We start from the raw sequence: 21,453 nt of genomic DNA on the forward strand, positions 1-21,453 counted from the left end.
TGACAGTCTGTGTCATTAGGTCTGGTGCTACTATTAGTCTCACAGCATGAGGTCAACAGGCCATATGGACATGTGAAGGGGAGGACATCTTTCATAGGACACAGTTTGGTATTCCTAAAGTGTCAATCACATCTCGGGGTCGTAAAAACTGTAGTGAAACAGGATTGTTATGAGAATGCAGTGAGTGAATGTCTCCATCCAAGTGTGAGCAATGAACAAGGCCGCAGTGTATTGCCACAAAGTTGTTTCTTTGTCCAATTCAGACTGAGCCCTCATGCTCTAATCTGGGTTATCTGGCTGTAATCAGCTTAGCCCACTGCCACTCTCACAGTCTCACTGCTGCTGCTGGGTGGGCACTTTCTGTCGCTTTAGTCTGCTTCTGTCTCTTTATTGACACACACACCTGTAGAAGTGTCTCCTGAGCTGAGCGTTGTAGCAGGAGAGGTCACTTTGCATGTAGAGGAGTCTTAACCAGAAGTCCTGTGGCCATGGCTGAAAGTCTAGAAAAGGGTCGATCTGAGGGGACCCCTGCTGCAGACGCATATCCCAGAAAGATCCTGGAGTACATGGAAGGATTCCTCATCTCAAAGGTAACCAACACATAAAGTACATTCACTCTCCTCTTTGGGAATCAAATACAGGGGTGCAGACCACCTTTAGTCTGTTAAAAAAATATAGATTGAACAATATTTTCCCCACCTCAGCTTGAGTGTTAACTGAGGTAATCGCATTCCTTTTACGTGATTACGTAATAGCATCAGACTCTGTAAAACCACTAGAATAGAGTGAGAGCTAAAACTATTACTTGATTAACTATTAAGCCAACTAATCTAAATCTGCCGTGTTTTCAAAAGAAGATTCATTGTCAACTTTTGTCAACAATTCTGTAAAAAAAAAAAAAAAAAATCATCTCTCTCTTTCCCAAACCTGAGAATTGGCTACTTAATTAAGCTCCATGTGCTTAAGCTTTAACTTGTAGAGTGCAGGTTTTATAAAGTCTGCTCTTATTTATTTTTCAGCACATCAGCAAGGATGTTATTTTCTACATACAAGCGTCACCACAGGATGAAAAAGAACTGAAGAAATAAAACCAAAGAGCAGGTCCATGAAAGAACAATTTGTGTGAAAACAAACAGTTCAAAGAAGGAATCTAGGCTAAATTCTAAACCTAAGATTTACAGGGTGCAAAGAATATGCAGAGGCTATATGTGAAAATGGCTCGGATAGTAATACGAATTTTTAAATCACAAGTCTTTTTCATCCATGAAAATCTCTACTCATACTTGGCAGAGCATGTTGACAAGCATGCAACAAATAATCGACAACATACAAATGGAAACTTCTGGTCATGTTTTAATATGTCTAGAGATATCATTCAGATGTAATTTGATAGAGGCCTGTAATTGATTTATAAGAATATTTTTATTTTATTTTATTCTTCTCTGATGTATTTGCCTTTTTTTTCCATTCCCTCCCTCTCTCTCTCTCTCTCTCTCCCCCTCTCTCTCTCCCTCTCTCTCTCCCTCTCTCTCTCTCTCTCTCTCCCCCTCTCTCTCTCCCTCTCTCTCTCCCTCTCTCTCTCTCTCTGACTCATAGACTGTTTTCACCTCATGTGAGCTCGGTCTGTTTGATGTCTTGCTGGGTGCAGAGCGCCCCCTGTCTGCAGAAGAGATCAGTCATGCAGTTGGAGCCAGTCAGGACGGCACACAGAGACTGCTGGCTGCCTGCACCGGCCTGCAGCTCCTTAATGCACACACTGACGATGGTCAAGGTTGGCACACACAGAGACACACATTAAAAAAAAAAAAAAAAGAACACAATAACTCTTAAACATTTTAGCTACCAGTAATATTAATTGTGATTTATTTTACAAGTGTTATGTTCTTTCAATTTAGGCTTGAAAGAACATGCATCTCAGCAAAAACAGTAGAAATCAACACTGAAAAATAATGAATAATACAAATAACAGGGAGAACTGAAAGAGTAACTTTATCACAATGTTTTTTTTTAACTTCATCCTTTGCGTTATTGTATCTTAAATAAAACAGTGAAACTTTTCTTAGCACCTGCAGTGATTCATTCTCAGTCATCTCCTCCTCCTCCTCCTCCTCTCCACCTTTTTCAGTCTTGTACAGTAACACAGAACAGGCCAGTGTCTACCTGACCCGCTCCAGTCCTTTATCTCTCTACCAGTCCATCCAGTACAGCTCCAGAACCATCTACCTCTGCTGGCACTACCTGACCGACGCCATCAGGTCAGAACTCTGAGCTTATGTTACATTCATGTAGAAAGACACTATTCCTGCAAGATGTAACAACAGACAGTTTGTCAAGATCAAAATCAATTCAAAATCAAAACATTCTTGATTGAAGTTTGAGGCCAGGTTTAATTATAATGGTCTTGAACAGTGCTCTGCGCTGACTCATGATCTCACCTTCAGAGGTAGTGGGAGGCTCTCCCTGTGTCGTCTCTCGTTGTCTGTGTGTTCATAAACCAAAATCAAAGAACTTTTTCTGTATTTGTTTTCATTACTAGTCCCTCAGTAAATAACTTGGTGGGTAGTTTTGTTGCTAAACCCCAGCCTTTTGTGTGAACTGTTAAGGCCTCCCCGGCGAGCCTTTGCTTTTGTTAAGTGTTTTCTGGGTCTCAGGACTATTTCGTTTTTGAGTCAGCTATTTTGTTTAGAAGATTGTTTTGGCTCTACACTATTTATCCCCCCCCCAATCTATCGCTTGCGATTTTTGTGGTTATCCTCCAGGATAACTTCAAGACACCCCTGGGTCCGCACCAGTGTGTCCCATATCCCCCCTTTCCTGACATGGTCTATGTCAGAGTCCGACTTTTAAAGAAAACATTTGTATAGTCCTGCTGTAGAAAAAGCAGAAATTGAATTTTATCAATTTAACGAGCGTGCTAAGAAGAGTAAAGAGTACACAGGTGCGTGGTTCCATTTACGACCTGAGGATCTGGCTTCAGCTCGTCCTTGTCTGTTTGAACAGTGTCTCAAGATGGATTTCAGTCTCATTGTTATGTCTGAGGGAGGACAGCCAGCAGCTGTCACACTGTGTGACGGGATTCACTGAGACTGACAAGTAAATTCCATCTGTGAGCAACTGAGATAGAAAGATTAAATAACTAGTTGTTTTCTGAGAGAGTGTGCAATACAAACAAAGCAAATCTACCTAAAATAGATCATAAATGGAGCGTTCAGAGAGCGAACTCTTCTTTATTTCATCATTTTCAACTGTGATAACGAGATGAAGCTGAAGTAGATTTTAAGTGTTGAAATAATAAATCCCGAGATCCAACATTTTGTGCTCTGATTTAGCAAATGTAACAAGTAAAAGAATACACATTACATGTGTAGTCCCATATAATGTCATACGTCAATATGCTCTATCTTTGCCTTGTTCTAGAGAGGGAAGAAATCAGTATGAAAAGGCTTTTGGAGTCAGTTCGAAAGACCTCTTTCAAGCTCTCTACAGGTAAGAAGCTGTCTTTGTTGTACGAGTGCGCACACACACACACACACACACACACACACACACACACACACACACACACACACACACACACACACACACACACACACACACATATCCTTGCTCATCTACATTCTGTCTCTGTCTCTTCGTCTGAAGCCTGTCTGTCACTTTCTCCCATCTTCCCCCTTAAAAACACAGACTTGTGGGATTTATTAGGAGGCAGGGGATGTCTGAGGGTGAGAAGAGGGAGAGGGTATATGGGCAGTGATGTGAGGAAGCTTGGAGCGAGAGTGAAAGAGGAAAAAAAAAAAAAAAAAGAGAGAGAGAATCCATCTGCCGCTGTCCTTGAGGTCTTGTGTGTTTATGATAGCTAGTGCACACAGTTTTAACGCTTCACTGAGCTGCTGGTCAGCACTTTTCAGGGGTCACACGCTAAAAAGTTTCACACTTTGCTGCTAATTGGACGTGATCGGCTTTGCCCGAGGCTTTCTACTCTAGGAGGCTGCCAGTCTCAAAGGAACAGAAACCATCAAAGCTGACACACGGAGGGAATTACGTGCTAAAACATCCTCTCTGCTTGTCCTTATCTGGGCATGATTTGTTCAACCGCAGTGCTGTGATGGTGCGGTGTCTGATGTGCAGATAACAGATGTGAAACTGCACTTTTCTAATATGGAACTATAATACAAATGTACCAAGGCTTAAAGGCAGAGGTTTAAATAAGTAAATTATCAGTCTTACTACCTTAAACACATAACACAGCAGTGGAAGGAAGCAGAAAAATCTGGATTGAGAAGTTAATTTAAATATAAACTAACATGCATTTTGTTTTATTTTAAGATTTAATTTTCCTACAATTTAGTTTTTTTTTTGTTATATGCACATTGTTGGGGCTTGTCACCTAATGTGCCCTACTGCACATGAATTTACAATCTACCTTTAATTGATTGAGAATGAAACTACTCAGTGGAAGAATTCCAACACCTGCACACAATTGACTTAATGTGGAGGAGCAGTTGTTTGTGCCTCCTGATTTCCCCCGTGACTACTAAAGGTGAATTAGCAGGGGGGAAAACAACTGCTGAAGTCATTCACCAGGGCTCTCTGAGCGCTGTAGCAGGAGCAGGAGCAGGAGCAGGAGCAGGAGCAGGAGCAGGGTGATTCAAAGCTGGGCGGATGACTCAGACTCCTGTTTACTCATCGCCATTTAAACAGCCATGTAGTGCACCTGAATAATTTACAGCCAAGTCCTGACTTCAGCTTGAAATTCTCTCATTCAAACGCCCAGAAGAGATTTGGAGGGAAGATCAGAGGGGGAGTGTGCATTTAGAAGAGATTTCAAGATTTTGGGGGGAAATACAAGATGTTGCATAACAGTTTGATCCTACAGAGATCAGTGGTTATTATTTGATTCACACCGGGGAGATGTGTCACATTTTGAAAGCATGAGAGGTTTTATCTTACTGAAATAGATGTAGTGATTACTGTGAGATGTGGCCTTATAAATGAAAGAGTACAATAAAATAATAGAAGTGGAGCATACATTGAAGGTTTACACTGTGTGGAAAATGTAGTCCAGTGACCGATGTTTTTACATTATATTATCAGACAATATAAACTCCTTAAAAAAAGTTTGTAAATGTTATTTCGGTCAAATTTTTCGACCCTTTAATAGTACTTAAAGGTGTTGTATTATACTGTATATCATTGGAAAGCCTGATTTGTAACCATTACAACGAGGTATAATTCGTAAAGATCGTGCATTCATGGAAAGAGCAACACAGCTTGAGTTGCTTGGTGGAATGGATGATTGCACTCTTGCACAGTAATATGGAAAATACAACACATTGGCCATTTTTAGACTTTATTCATTTAACACTGTCTGGGACCTCAGTACAGTGTGGAAGAGCCATACGAGGCCACAACAGCTTGGTTCCTCCTCCTCATGCTGGTCACCAGCCTGATCACATTTTGCTGTGGGGTCGCATCCCATTCCTCAACCAGGAGTTGTTGAAGGTCAATCAGCGTGGCAGTGTTGGTCACTCTTGCACGTACAACACGCCCAAGCTGATCCCACCAGTGCTGTCAATGAGGTGCCAGTCAGGTACCAGTCATACACCTGTAACTGACACACACCTGGCAGCACTTGAAGCTCAAAACAGGAGTGAATACCAACAGAAGAACATTGCAGGCGATTTTGGCACATGTGGACACATTTACTGCACTCTTCAGGTTTGCGTTGCTTAAATGTGATGAACATATCAGAGTCCCCTAGATAACCTTTAATTCTGGTCATGATAACTGGGTCACTTTAATGCTACACACTTTACTCTATGTATTTTTTTTTTTGTTATATACAATTGTGGCACTATTAACAGAATGATACAAAAAGTGTGTATTGACACAGAACTGGATCAAACTACAAATTTGGATTTCTATTTGTGAACTGACGACTTCTAAAACTTTTGCCAAATCACTTGTCCAAAAAAAATGTCCTACTTTGGCACCCTCCTCTTTATGGGATCAAAAAGAGAATGGCCAGAAAAGACACAAAAAGTGCTCCAGTTAGCGGGATCAAATTAATATTCAGTGTGAAACTAGGTCAGCTCACAGTGGTCACACTTATTCATGATTACACTGATGGTGGATGTAATGATCTCCATTTGACCACACTTTAAATGATACCCCTCAGTCCTCTGCTACTGCTGATGGCTGGAGAGGCTAAAGCAACAGGACAAACAGTGATCAGGCAGCCAGGAAGCATAACTGTGACAGTGCGGTGCAGATATGACAGAGACCTGCGGGGCTGTTCAAGAATACAAGACATGTCTATGCTGAGGGCGAGCAGATCATAAACCATGTTGATTTTATAATGATGTAAACAACCGAGAGATAACCATGCAGAACACTCTGTCCTCAGTATGATCAGAGACAGGATGAGATAGTGTGCCTGTAAATGTGTTTAATCAGGGACAGAAAGGGCTGCAGATTTTATCGTTTGGGGGCATTCAATAACTCCAAAAATGTTCCCCAAATTAAAGCTGACAGTCTGCTGTTTTGGCCTCACAGTCATTTCATCTTTTCACATCCAATGTAATCAGAGTCTGAGGCCGCAACAATGAGTCACTTTCAAAGTTCTTCTGGAGGTCACCGTGTCGTCTGAAGTTGTATCAGATGGCTGATCACTTTGATACAGAGGAGCTGGGATAAATACAAATCTAGAGTTACAGAAGACAGGATACTCAGTATGTGCACGTGCGTGTGCATGTGTGTGTGTGTGTGCGTGTGCCCCCATAGCGAGGCAAAGTGCTGGGTGATGAGGTGGAGATTCCTCAGAGCAGCAGTGGTCACCACAGGCGCTTCTATGCTGCTGCTGCTGCTGCACCCTGTCTCTCTCTCTCACACACACACACTCACACACACACACACACACACACACACACACATACACACACACACACACACACACACACACACACACACACACACACACACACTGTGTCGCTACAGGGAGTGACTTTGGAGACGAGGAGAGGCCCTGTGTGTGTGTGTGTGTGTGTGTGTGTGTGTGTGTGTGTGTGTGTGTGTGTGTGGTGTGTGTGTGTGTGTGTGTGTGTGTGTGTGTGTGTGTGTGTGTGTGTGTGTGTGTGTGTGTGTGTGTGTGTGTGTGTGTGTGTGTGTGTGTGTGTGTGTGGTAGACATGGAGCAAACAGTCCCTTAGGTGACAGTTTGATAAAGAAAGTTTTGTTTCAAGTTTTGAGATGCTGTACTGCGACTCACTGTTTTCTGTCTGTCTGTGTGTGTGTGTGTGTGTGTGTGTGTGTGTGTGTGTGTGTGTGTGTGTGTGTGTGTGTGTGTGTCTGTGTGATTCTAGGTCTGACGAGGAGATGGTCAAATTTATGCAGTTAATGAACTCCATTTGGAACATCTGCGGTAAAGACGTGGTCACAGCCTTTGACCTTTCTCCTTTCAAGGTCATATGTGACCTTGGCGGTAAGTTTGGATTCACGTGGATGTGAGTGCGTGTGTGTGTCTGTTTGTGTGTGTGTGTGTGTGTGTGTGTGTGTGTGTGTGTGTGTGTGTGTGTGTGAGTGTGCGTCATCATCAATTCACCAGATCTAATTTCCATAAGGTTGTGGGTTCACAGTGATTAACATTTTAAATTGTTGCCGTCATGTGTTAGCAGGAGAGACAGCTGGCCTGGCTACAAAAGGCTTACACACGTGCACTAAACAGTAAAGTGCGCACAATACACACACGGCACAACAGTGACCTTTATTATACTCGCTCCAGCCTTAATGACTCTTTAAGTAAATCAGTCAGTGCTTCCCTAGTCACACAACTCAAAGTCACCTTCACCTGGAGTTCCCCTTCTGCCCTTCTAGAGCTGAATGAACACATTAAACACATTGATCAGTGTCTGAATGGGTTAGCTGTTACTTTCAGTATTCAGAAGACTAAAAAAGCGCTATAAGCTCAAGTCCAACATATATCAATTTTTACCAATAAAACTTGTACTATTCTCTGAAAGCTGAAACAAATATCAGATAAAAACAGTTGAGCCGCGTGTTTTTTTTTTGCACTGAAAAACTTGTTCTTCAGAGAGTTGGAGGCAACAGAGCATACGTTTTGCCTGCTGAGATCAAGTTGAGTGTCTGGCCATGTCTGTCAGAATAGTCTGTTTTTTCCCCCCACTCCTTGCCAGCTGACAGCTCAAACTCATGACTTTGTAGTTTGACATCTGAGAGAATGAAACAGTTCAACTGTTTGCTTTTTGCACTGCACACAGATTCTATTTTCTAATTGTAGTGAATCTGTGTTCAGTGTATGACCCTAGTTTGTAATTCTAATTGGCTCTATGTGATATAAATGTATGAATGTGAAGCAAAACATCAAAGTCCAGTAAGTCTTCTGTGCAGACAATAGTTTAAAAAGTAGCTACTATGACAGATATCCTCTTCTCGTCTCCTTTTTTTAAAAATTTAAAAAATTGCTTTCATCAAAGCAGTTGTCTTACATGGGGATCAAAGAGTACAGGGTTAGAGAAAATGTGAGGATAAAATTAGACTTAAAATAACTCAACAATGTGAGGCCAGGGCTGGCAAAGAAATGTAGAAAAAAACAAAGCCGGATCAAAATGACAGGTTGGAAGTAAACGTAAAAAAGAAAAAATATTCTTTTATCACAAGAATTTTCATCTCATGCTGAAACACCATGATATGAATAAGAAGCATGGGGGGGAGGGGGATGTCTGCTGAAGGCTGTCAGATTCTTTTTCATTTTGTCACATCCTGTAATCTTAACTTAACACTGAGGGAGCTGAACTTTGCCTCCACTCATGAAAGAAAGCCCACAAAAATCCACACTGTGGTAAATCAGGTGAAAGGTTGACATAAAGGCAGACGCTTGATCTCAGACTAATAGGAAATTCTGTAACAGACAAAAATCCCATCCATCCATTATCTATAGGGCTGAAGCCGTTTCCAGCTGTCATTGGTCGAGAGGCGTGGTACTCACTGGACTGGTCGCTATTCAATCACAGGGCTGACATACAGAGACAAACAACAGTCACACTCACATCTACGGGATAATAAGGGAATGGGTAAAAATGCCCCTTCATAATAAAGAAGAAACTCACCTATTAGTAGTTTTTTTTTTTTAAATACACAGGTGAGATTGTGTGTGTGACACCACAGTTGACCACACAGGGGAGCTGTGAAGCCACTGAAAGCACCTACTTACACACACACCAACACACAAACGCAGGTGTAGACACAGAGGCACGTCCAAGACAGTCTCGCTGTCTCTTCTCTCCTCTCCTCTGTGACTTTCCTGGCACGGGGTTGTGTGTTCATGTTTATGTATAAAGGTGCATCACCAATAGGAGTGTGGACAGCAGGAGTGTGAAAAGGGAGTGACTGCAGTGTCCCAGTAAGACTCACTGGGCATCTGTTGTGTCTGCACACACCTGCTGCTTAGGGGCTCCCACTGTCTGAATGCTGTCTGTCGGTCTGTATACCTATCTGTCTGTCTCTTTGTACAACTTTCTGCAAACAATAACTGGCTTCATAGTCTGCCCTAAGAAGGTGGTTTGTTCCTTCTAACTCTCCATAGGAAGTCCTTCACCTAGCTGTATTTTAATGTGACATTTAACGCACACACTATAATTATATGGTTTGTTTAAATAAATAATAAACGTAAAGGTTACTGCGACTTAAAGGAATTTTTATTCATGGCTGTGACGCATAATGTGTTTTTTTTATAATTCATGAATTGCTTCGCCTAGAAAAGTCAGCCAGGGGCGAAAGTATTCACATTGTTTACAAAAGCAAATGTCAAGAAATGTATCACAAATGTATGCATGTTTCTTTTTTTAGAGAAAAGCTGCACAAGAAGCACGAGTAAAAAGTTCTCATGTTTAAGTTGACAAAGTTCTCACCTTTTTCGCAAAGATCATTTACACTGCATTTTTTAAAGTCAGAATGCATTAGACCTGACCTGATGCCCACCTCTATCAGACTCCATTACAGTTTACTCCAGACAAACCTACTACTGTTTTCACAGGCTGATGAATACTTCACATTTTAATCAAACTAAACTTAATGGGTAAAATCAGAGAAGTTCCAAAATTGGATTTAGATGCAAGACGCAGCCTACACAGCCAGTATTCTAAGAAGTTTATTCAAGGCCGAACATACTTGTGTGCAAGTCAAAGCATTGACTTTAAGATATAACTCTAGGGGTTTAATTTAATAAACAATACTACATCTGCAGATTACTTTATTTGGGGTATTATGTAAAAAGGCAGAATACACAAAAATGAAAGACAAACAAAAAAACTGAAAAAAATATGACACAAAAAAAACTCACAAACACCCATCAAAGGATTTACTTAAAAAACTGAGGCAGCACGGTTTGCTTAGGTTCTTCTACTGAGTATTGTGTTGGTTTCGCTCCTCCTAGCTGCTCTTTGATTTTTTTTCCCTCTGCCGACCCTTGTTTGATGTAAGAGCCAGAGTACCTGTGTGTGTTTGCATGTGTGTTTGTGTGAAAAAGAGAAAGCCTTTATAAGAATACTCACATACAGTAACAGAGCAGCAGGTCATGTTGGGAGGAAGGCACTGCTGGGCTTGACTGTCTGACCTGTATATACAAACAAACACAAAGTCACACACACACACACACACACACACACACACACACACACACACACACAGAAGACTATTTGGCTTTGTAGGTCTTCAAAGTGAGATCCTATGATCCTCATTCCATCTTACAGCCTTTCTATTTTAAATTCATATTGCTTTATGAAGCATAACTGATAAAAATGCTGCCAAAAGCATCAAGTTAAAATCATATTGTAACACTAATTCCTACCTATGTGTGTATGTGTGTCACGTTTGTGTGTGCATGTCTTGGTGAGTCATTTATGTTTTTGTGCCTCTAATTTTCTAATGTGACACTGAAATCATCAGTTCCTTTCTATTTGGATAAATGAGTGAGTAAGTACTTTACAACAGTGGCAAGGAAAAACTTCCTTTTGACAGGCAGAAAACTTGAGCAGAACCAGACTCATTGGACGACAGTCATTGGTCCCAACTAGATGGGCAAAAAAAAAAGAGAGAGATTGAGTGAGACAAACAGAGAGACAGATAAGTAGACGTACACACAGCAACATAAAACAGAAACAGACACATTTATTATTACAATGCAAATAAGTACAAAATTAAACCAGACAAGGGAGCACAGAAACTCAGATGGAAATTGAAAGTTAACAAAAAGCATTAACGGGACATGAAAGCAAAGACAAAACAGGAGAAGACAGAAGCCTGATGTGTCAAGTTTTCTGGCAGTTCAAGCTGTTGTATTAAGACCACACTAAGCGTGCTCCGAGACCGAGACGCGAGCGAGAAATTTAGGGATCGAGACCGAGTCAAGTCCAGGATGAAGGCAGGGCGAGACCAATACCATAAATATCAATGAAATCATCATATGGTGTTCAGCAAGAAATTGTAGTTAGAAAGAGGCATTTTCCTTCTAATCACAGTGATGACTTGGGAAAAATAACCTGTCAGTGATGGTTTTGACTGGTCATGATTTAAAATCCGGAGTCTAAAAACGAGACAAGGCCGAGTAAAAATGTTTTTGATTCCGAGACGAGACCTTCACAAAGTGGTACTACCACAACACTAGTTCAAGACTACAGCAGCATAACCTTTTGGCTGGTTCAAGGCAGCACTTACCACAATTTTCTCAAAAAAATAAAGTCTTAGGTCCACTCTTTCAAAAACATACACTCCTACACCTAAGAAATTGCTCTTTGGAGAGCAAAATAGTCTGAAACAGGAGTTAGAGACGAGGGAATGACAAACGGTGAAGTGCCGAGGGTCAGTGTCAAACCCATACCTCCAGCTTCAAGGACTATAGCCTCTGTGCATGGGCTTTCTGACGCCCCAGGAAATGCTTTTAAAAGAGAACAGTGATCCATCAATCTAATCTCCACTTTTCTTCAGCTTACCCAGGCAGCAGGCTAAGTAACTTAGTCCAGGCGTCCCTCTACCTAGCAACACTTTCCAGTATGGGGACCCTGAGGCGTTCTAAGGCCAGGTGGGTTATATAATCCCTCAAACAAGTTCTGGGACCGACCTCAGGGTCTCCTTCTAGTCGAACATTTGTGAAAAACCTCTAAAGGAAGGCGCCCAAAAGAGGTCCTTATCAGATGCTTAAAACCTCCACAACTAGCTCTTTTTGATGAAAAGGAGCTGCGACTGTACTATGAGCTCCTGCTGGATGGCTGATCTCCCTAACATTTCTAAGGCTTGGCCAAGCCACCCTATGAAGAAGACTCCTTCTGGCCTCTTGTATCTTCAATCTCAATCTTATACCAAAACCTCATAATCACAACTGATTAGTTTAATTCATGTTGAAGCCTAAACATATCTATGACTTAAGCAGACATTACAACCCCTTTGTAGTTTCCCTACTTTGGGCCCAGATTAAAGGCATTTTTAAGAGGTCATATTATGCCCTTTTTGGTGTTCATATATTTAATCTATGTACCTTATGTATGTTCACAATAGCTAAAGTTCGAAAAAAGTGTCTGTTTTCATGTACTGCCGCTCCATGCACCGGCTCACTTCTGACTCTCTCTCTCTAAGGCTCTGAAGTGCTCACGTTCAGAGTCCCCACGTGTGCCAAGTCTGATCTGATTGGTCGGCCTGTCGGCTCTGCTGTAATTGGTCAGTCGCTCAGCACGGTTCTTGGAAATGTCACGCCCCTTTTACCTTATTGGGAATGCAGCCACTTTGGCTCAGAGGGCCGGGGAGCATAAACATTAGCACCTTAGCACTACTGTGCTACCGCAGGCTACGGCATATCGTGGGCGTGCTACAGAAGTTAAAGGGCGTGTAACATGAGCTGCAGGCTTGCCACAACAACCCAATGGGCTTAGATCAGTGATCTCACACTGACAAGACGTCACACTGGCAAAAAATTTTTCGAGGGGGGCTAGAACCGAGCGTTACATGCAGCTAATGCTACAGCTAACAGGAGGACGTAGGAGAAGCCACATTTCCGCGGACTTTGAATTTTTGCAAATAGATGTGCCTAAACATGCACAGGACACTTGGAAAACACACTAAAGGGCATATAAAACCAGAGAAAGCATAATATGACCCCTTTAACTCGCCAAAGAGGAGTTAGAATGCCCGTAAACATTGTAGATGTGCACTTACTGCACTCAAACCTCCTTTTTTTTTTCTTTTAGATATTTGATTGAAAAACAAGAATGTCACAGTGGCCCTAGAGGAAAACTTCAGGTATCTCCAATGATGAATTCCCTGAGAACTGTCAATGTACAGTATAATTCAATTTTTATTGCGCCTTAGAACAAATGCATTCACATATTCATTCGCAAATACAACTTAAATCCATTTCATCCAGATAACAATCAAATGGTATGTGCGTGATTGTGTTTGCTTTCAGTAGGAAGGTTTCTGTATAAATTGTCTGTCTCTCAGCCACTTTAAATTCAGTTCAATTCAATCTGCTTTATTTGCATGAATGTTAGATGAACCATATTCCCAAAGCCGCCACATACAAATCGTGCAAATAAATAATGGGTACATACCTGAGAGCAACTGTTCCACTTGTGCGACTCAGTGTGCTGTGTGTGTGTTTGTGTACACAATTTGTTTGTGTCTGATGCACTTCCTTAATGAATGTTGAGTGTATTCATTGCGCTGAAACTAAATGTAATTCTCTCTCTCTCTCCCTTTTTCTCTAGGCTGCAGTGGAGCATTAGCCAAACAGTGCACGTCAGCCTACCCAGAATGCACTGTGACGATCTTTGACCTCCCCAAGGTGGTGCGTACATCCAGGGAACACTTTGTCACCGAGGCCGACCAGAGGATTAGCTTCCACCAAGGTAACGTCATCATGACTGGGTGAATTCACTTGACATCATTTACAGCCAGTTTCAGCGAGGCACTTTATACGCACACACACACACACACACACACACACACACACATTCATAAGATTGTGGACAAAAATGTAAATTGTCTCAGAGGTACTTCCCTCAGGATGAAGTTGGATGAGATTTGAAAAAAATAACTTTCTCAGAATACTGAATGATGACTAGAATTAAACTAGACTAAGAATTGATTATTAGCCTTCAAACCGAAGTAGAGTAAAAATAACTACACTTGGATTAGTATAGTTCTTTTTTTCAGCAGAAAATGTAATACATGAGATTCCATGGGACATGGGTCTGTCCAGTAATGGGAAGAAAGTGAGGGGTTGAAAGTTGAAAAATTAAAACCTTATGCAATAGAGGGAAAGATTTGCCTGCAAGCTATGCCTTGGCTAGAAATAAAAACTAGGCCAATTGTAGTGATGAGACAGTGAGTTTAGTCTTTACTTTATGTGAACCCTCCTTCTATGTCATGTGCCTTAAGGATGACATGATGCAAACAAGGAACACAGATGCAAACAAAAGAAGTGGCTCTTTGCACACAAATTGTGGGAGAAAGTGGACGCTATTTGTCCTTCTGGCACTTATATATGAAGCATAAACTCCTGGCGACTGTGGATCAGAGTCAGGACCGTAGGGTCGGTGGTTAGATACCCAGCTCCTTCAGCCACATGTTGATGTGTGGCAAGACACTTAAAACCACGTTGCTCCCGCTCAAGTCATGTCCATAAAATTACACCACATGTGTTGCAAGAAACAGTCTTGCTAAGATCCCCACAAACTCCTGTTTCAGTAAGTTTTATTGAAAGAAAAGGCTTGGGACTGAGAGCCACAGACAGAGGAATTAGCCTTCAGAAATGGACTTATGTGATGTTGGGTCAAAATGTAACTATTGTGTTACAACTGGATTAGATTTAATCCAAATGTAGGCCTTGAGATGTGGTACAGCTGATCCAATCAAATTCTCATATTTAAATGTTCTGTGTCCACTTTCACCACTTTTGTATTGATCTGAAACAGATCAAAAATACAGACACATATGAACATTAATACCAAATTACTAAGTGTAAACTGACACACACACACACACACACACACACACACACACACACACACACACACATTTTTCAGTAGTCTCAATCCCTCTTGGATTTATATCTTCAGACCATTTTGCACAACATGATGAATCTAGTTTTATTTCCTTTAAATAACAAGGGCAGATGTGACATTTGAATCCCAATTAAATTTCACCTGTAAATATTCTGAGACGTGGTTTTTTGTTACATCCTGTCTGCCACCATCAATCTCCTTTTCCTTCAGAAAGTGTAATGATGCGACAGAAAACAACAAGTTTTTGTCTTTCATTTCAATGCAATAACAAAGACAGTGAGCGTTTGATTTTGAAGTTCAGTGTCACACTTTACAGCATATCCTCATCCTGTGTTATTATTTCATGTGTCTGAAGTTGTATGAAGAAATAATGTGTGTTTTTCAGTACATTCAGGGACAGATTTCTGTAACTTTACCTTCACCTGCAACTCCAAAGTAAAAAAAACAGAAGAATGAGACACTTTTGATACCACCACCTGTACATTGCCATGCTCACGCAGCTGTGTACTTCACAGCTATATGAAACCTTGAGCTTTGTCGTGTCAGTTTTCAAGCAGTTTCAAATGTGGGAAAAAGTTCCCAGCAGCCTGTGATCTTGAAAACCCAGATCCAAAATCAATTCCTGCTTCTCCTCGTGTTCTCAGCCATGATAGCTTTGAACACAACGTCAGATCAACCCTGAAAACATTGATTAATGGATTTTTATCTTGTGTAATAAAAGAAGTGCAGAGGTCTCTGTGCTGTATTTTATATCATCATATTCATGTTTCTGGAGGGCTTATCAACAGAATTAGCAAGTACGTGAAATATTCTTTTCAGATAGTACCATGTCTTAGAATATTCAGTCCATTTTGGTCCATTCAAAGCAAGTGTGTCTCTGTCTGACGGTATATGTTTGTGTTTGTTTGTCTGTGTGTTTAGGGGACTTCTTCAAAGACCCCCTGCCAGAGGCTGACCTCTACATCCTCGCCAGAATCCTCCATGACTGGCCAGACGAACGCTGCATAGAGCTACTCAGTCGAGTCTACAAAGCCTGCAGACCGGGTGTGTGTGTGTGTGTGTGTGTGTGTGTGTGTGTGTGTGTGTGTGTGTGTGTGTGTGTGTGTGTGTGTGTGTGTGTGTGTGTGTGTGTGTGTGTGTGTGTGTGTGTGTGTGTGTGTGTGTGTGTGTGTGTGTGCGCTACTGTCTATGAGTGTGAAAGAGATGAGTTCGTCTTTTTTTCTTCCCCTGCTTGAAATGAGATGGCAGATTGTATCCAACAACGCAGCTGATCCCAGAAAAATCTGTCCCTCTGACTTTGATCAAAGACAGAGACACAAACACACAAAGGCAGCAGACGCTATAAGGAGGGGAAAAAAAACATCTCTTTTTTTTGTGTGTCTGTCTGTGTGTCTCCATGTAAGAGGATGAAACGAAAGAATTCAAGTAAATAGGGAAACCAAATATTACTGGACAGAAAATACAACCTTTCGTAGTAGGGAGAGTCACACAGTAGATCTCTTTAAATGCAAAAAAATTGACATGTAAATCAGGAGAGACACAGGTGCTACTACAATAATGATCTCTGTGTTCAAACAATTACTGCAGTGAAATGTAACAATTTTACTACTGAATAATATGAATAATACACCCATTAGCTTGGTCAAGATTTTAACTAGCCTGTTTAGATTGCTACAGTTCGGTATAGTTTGGTACAGGTTGGTAAACCCTCATCTTGCTTACCTTTCCACAGCCAACCATTTCCTTACCTGTTAAGTAAACAAAGGGCAACAATGGAGGACGTCCAGTATACGCCTGCACTTTCAGAGTCGGCCATAGGGCGGTGCAACATGCTGATATTAGCTTTTAGACTTGATAACTGCTGTTGCACGGGAAGTGATGATTCTTTCGACCAATCAATGGACTGCAGTTTTTCTAGCCCCAGCCTTTAGTGTCAGATGCTTGAAAAAGCCAACAGAAGGGTAGCAAAAAAAAAAAAAGGAGATAACAGACTGGTTATTTTGGTATCATTTCCAACTTTTGACAGTGAAAACGACAATAAATGCGTCCCGTACTGAACTGAGCCGGACTGCTTTACAGTCAACATGTGCCCCCTTTCCACAACAGAACTTTATCTGGCTTTCCTTATTCTTACAGTATAATAATTTGAAGTAAACTATTTCATTTTGATAAATACTACAGTCATTCAGCGTTCCATTACGGTGTTGAATCTGAAAGTAAGGATCGACATGCTGCTGATATGTTTTCTAAACTTCTAGCTAGCTAAGCTATAGCAGGACAGTTTGTCAGAAAATGAAAGTAAGAAAAGCAAAAAACAAAACAAAAATGAGAACCCCTTTGTTTCATCCTGCAGGTGGCGTTGTGTTGCTTGTGGAGGCGTTGCTCCATGAGGACGGTTCTGGCCCGCTGACAGCGCAGCTCTACTCTCTAAACATGCTGGTGCAGACTGAAGGCAGAGAGAGGACAGCTGCTCAGTACGCCGCCCTGCTGGCCGCTGCCGGCTTCACCAACATCCAGCACCGCCTCACCGGGAAGATCTACGACGCTGTGCTGGGGCACAAAGAGACATGAAACTGATACATGAGGGTACTTAAGAATCCTTACTTTGGTTTTACAATCCATGATTTCTGGAAAGTAACTTTTACTATTACACTACAAAATTGTATTTCCTATAAAATATTTCTTTAAGGCTTTTTAAATAACAGAACATTTTCTTAAACAATATTCAAAACCACGCCAATTTCTCTTGGCTATTACATTCTGTTCTGATAATGGTGCATCATTTTAAATACATTCACGAGAAAACATTAGTTTGTACTAATGGACTGTTTAAATATCAGTAGACCTGCTGTGTTAGAAATGTGTTCTTAGTGAGATTATAACAGAATCACCAAAAAGTGCCCAACGTCAACCATAACAACGTAAGCCTTCTCTCCTGGAGCCAGACTTGTATTCTAGTTATTATATGCCAGAATCAATTCTTGCTAAATCTGTAGTTGAGGATGCAAGCCAGTATTGACAACATTAATCCTGCTGTCTGCTGGATCATCTTCTCACTCAAAGCCTTCTCACACATGTAATATTTGTTTATCGTCTGTCTTTTGTTCTCTGCGTGAAACTTTGATGCTGCTGTCTTGAAAAAAGGGGATCTTGTATCTGAAAGAGAATATTTTCCTGGTAAAATAATGGTTAAATAAATACATAAACATTGTATCGATGTAGAAACTGTTAAGTAATTTGCTTCCCTTGATCATATACACTATACTCACAAATATAGTCAAATTGTTGGATGCTTAAATGACAGAGCACAAAGCCTCTGTTGTCAACTTTTGTCCACTGGACAAAAAGTTAGAAATCAACTCTTGACTGAGCCCAGGCTTTATGTGCTTTCTTTGTCTTGTGTTTATCTTGTTTACGTTTCATGACTGGAAGAAATTGCCAGCACTTTGAGCTTGTTGTATTTAAATATATTTCAATTGTTAAAAAGAATCAAAGTGGAATTGACTCTCAGTAAGTCCATTGGCGTAATTAACTCTGTGGTAGCCAGGAGTACTTGTGTTGATTGTAACGCAAAAGTGTTGTTTTAAGCTTCTTTAAAATCCAAGAATCATTTTAGGACCAATATGTAACTCTGACACCTAGCATTTAAAATGGGTACTGCAGTCCAAATTCAAAACATTGGAGATCTCTTTCTCCCCCCCCACTCCCCTCCTCCTTAGAGTCAATCTGCACACATGTTGCCATGTCACAGACACTGAAGCTTCAGTGTTTATCCAGCTCTGCATCGGCCTATTTGTCAAAGCATCTCCAGTATTTATCCTAGTTTGACCATGTTTCTGCATCAAGCTTGTTAGAGAAATGCTGAGGTTGGATCGGGTGGAATCAGTTATATCGTGTTTGCTGTTTGCCTGGCAAACTGAGGGGTCTCCTAAAAGACTGGTGGGGGTGCCACCTACTTCTTTGGTCAAAACAAAAATAAACCCTTCCGCACTGGAATCTAAAATGAGCTATTTTAGGTCCTAGAACACCGTTAAGAAGAACTTTTTTAGCTCTTGCTTCAGAGTAGGTCCCATGGCGGTGCAAATGCAGTATGAAAAGAAGTTCCTATGGCGTGTAGCTCTCAGGAAACTCCCGAGTGGATAGTTCCTTTTCAAAAAGTCTGCAGAACTGTTTGTTCTGAAAACACCTCATGAGCTGTACTATATCTGTAGCCCTTCCAATAGGGGGCAGTGTAGTGAACAAATTATAAAAACTGTTAAGAAGTAAGTTTTTTTTTATTACCAACATTGATTTTCAGTAGTGAGGAAAACATGGAATGTGAAAACATGCAAAGAGAGCATGCAAATTATAGTTACGCAGTAAAAGTGCTTGAATATTGACTCTGCTAGTTCAGGATTTCAAGACATTTTCAAATTGAGTGTTATGCTAAGCTAAAACAAGGGGAGAAGTTACGCTTTTCACTATCATTTCTGGGTTACTGCATTATGTTAGTTGCACTACCAAAAAACTTTCCCAAGATCTAGACGTTCAAGTTAGAGAGTTATCCATGTCTCCTTCTAAATCTGAATGATTAGCCGTACCTGCAAAGGTCAACCTGGATAAGATGCTGTGCAGGGGGAGCTTTCAAGCTCATTGCTAAGAAGATGAGCTTTCTCACATATCTGTTCTCATCACTCAATCCTGAGCCCAGTGTCTGAACCCCTCGCCTTACTGTTCTTAACGGCCTATAAAGCTGTCTTTGTACTGTGCTCTTTGTAATGACAGACGTGACTCAATAAATCTTCTTCACAATGGTTTGCCCTATTTTTTATTTCATCCCCAATCTTCCTCTGTGCACAGGATGCAGATATGAGACTTTTATTAAATCTCAGCCTGTCATTGTGCCCGGCCTCTGACGTTTGCTCGGAAGCATTATGGTATTGATCAACAACACAATGGTTGTCATCGAGAAGCCGAGCTGGAATCCTGACAACTATTAGGGAAAATAATTCATTTTTAGTAGCACATTAATACCGTCATTTATTTGGGCATTAAATGAGCCTGCCAAAAAATAATTGCACAAACTATCAGTTGCCTGCCTGTGTAGCTGAAAAAGATGATAATCAGCCTTCAGACAGCAATATCGGCTGAACCTTGCTCTGCATTCATGAGACTGTGCCACTGCTGTTCGTCTTCTCTCTTCCACACACCCACTCGTTCTCACTGCCCTCTATATCCTCGCCTCTCCTCCCTTTTTTTGCAGTAATTGTGAATTAATCAGACTTCAAAGTGCAACAAATTAGAATTGATGTCAAATCCTTGTGGACAGTTTTACAGACAGTGGGCCTAATGAAGGGAAATGAAGTGCAGAGGCTGAAGACGGCTTGACCTGTGCTGAGGAAGCAACGCAGTGCAGTATTTCTAACGTCATGGTGGTTAACTAATACTGTGAAGCATTGCTGAAACTCACTAACCTGCAGTAAAAAATAAGTTGTTTTTCCTTTTAAGACTCCTTTTGTTACATGAGGACGAATTTGAATGACTTCAAATCTACAATCTTCCCTCTAACCTAATTTTCCTTCCCTGTAATTATTAATCCTTTTCTAAAACTTAAACCAGAAAAGATAAGAACAAGCTTTATAGTTTTTTAAGTCTTTGATAAAACAGGTAAAAAAAATGTTAACTTCCTCTGGATGAAAGTATCCCACTGCTACTGCTATTAAAGTAATAAATGCGTCTGGAAATCAATTCTGTTTGATTTTTCAGATTATTCACAGCAGGAGAAATGTCTCCTTGAATTATAAAAGAAAGGCAGCTCAGGACATCAAAGTAAAAAATAAAAAGAAATGTAGAAAGCTGTGTAAAGACTTACCGCAGGGAGAATCATCAGAAAACTATTCAGTCAGGATTTGAAACAACAATTTGGTCCAAACCTTGCTCATGTTTTTTTCACCTGCAGGGTAGAAAATCAGCTGTAATTCTGTGCGAGGGGCTATCTCTCTTCAACTTCGTTCCCTCCTCGCTTTTTTTCGTCAATGATTCAGACTCGGGTCAATGTTTTTCCACTTCAGCAGAGAGAGGGGTGCATATATTCCACCTCTTTTCTGTTCACTTCCATTTACTGCTCCATCTCATGAGGCTATTATTGTGCCAGCCTCAGGTTCAACCTGAGTGAGTTTTATGGATGCTTCAAGAAAGTTAGGGCTATAAAAGTATGGGAATATGATAGAGAAAAGAGCGGACAGGTGAACTTAGGACTTCCAAACACCTCTACTTTTTCTTTTTTAAAGAGGAAAAATGGAAAACTTAAAATCAAGAAAAATAACCTCAAATTATAATTAAGTAAATAAGCATCATGTGAGGGTTACATTATGTCTAGTTATGGAATGAGTTAGGTTATAAAA

The 21,453-nt window shown here is 40.8% G+C and overlaps 1 protein-coding gene across 1 annotated transcript; it reads left to right on the forward strand.

Annotated features, from left to right (window-relative positions):
• The first annotated feature begins 338 nt into the window (after positions 1-338).
• Positions 339-19,853, forward strand: asmt (acetylserotonin O-methyltransferase). The gene is made up of 8 exons (XM_020635690.3): positions 339-590; positions 1,597-1,771; positions 2,126-2,255; positions 3,418-3,486; positions 7,361-7,479; positions 13,772-13,912; positions 15,992-16,114; positions 17,424-19,853. Exons 1-8 carry the CDS (start codon positions 489-491, stop codon positions 17,639-17,641), a joined length of 1,077 nt encoding a protein of 358 aa, XP_020491346.1. The 5' UTR covers positions 339-488; the 3' UTR covers positions 17,642-19,853.
• The last annotated feature ends 1,600 nt before the right edge of the window (positions 19,854-21,453 follow it).

The sequence above is a fragment of the Labrus bergylta genome, chromosome 13, assembly GCF_963930695.1.
Source record: "Labrus bergylta chromosome 13, fLabBer1.1, whole genome shotgun sequence".
NCBI lineage: Eukaryota > Metazoa > Chordata > Actinopteri > Labriformes > Labridae > Labrus > Labrus bergylta.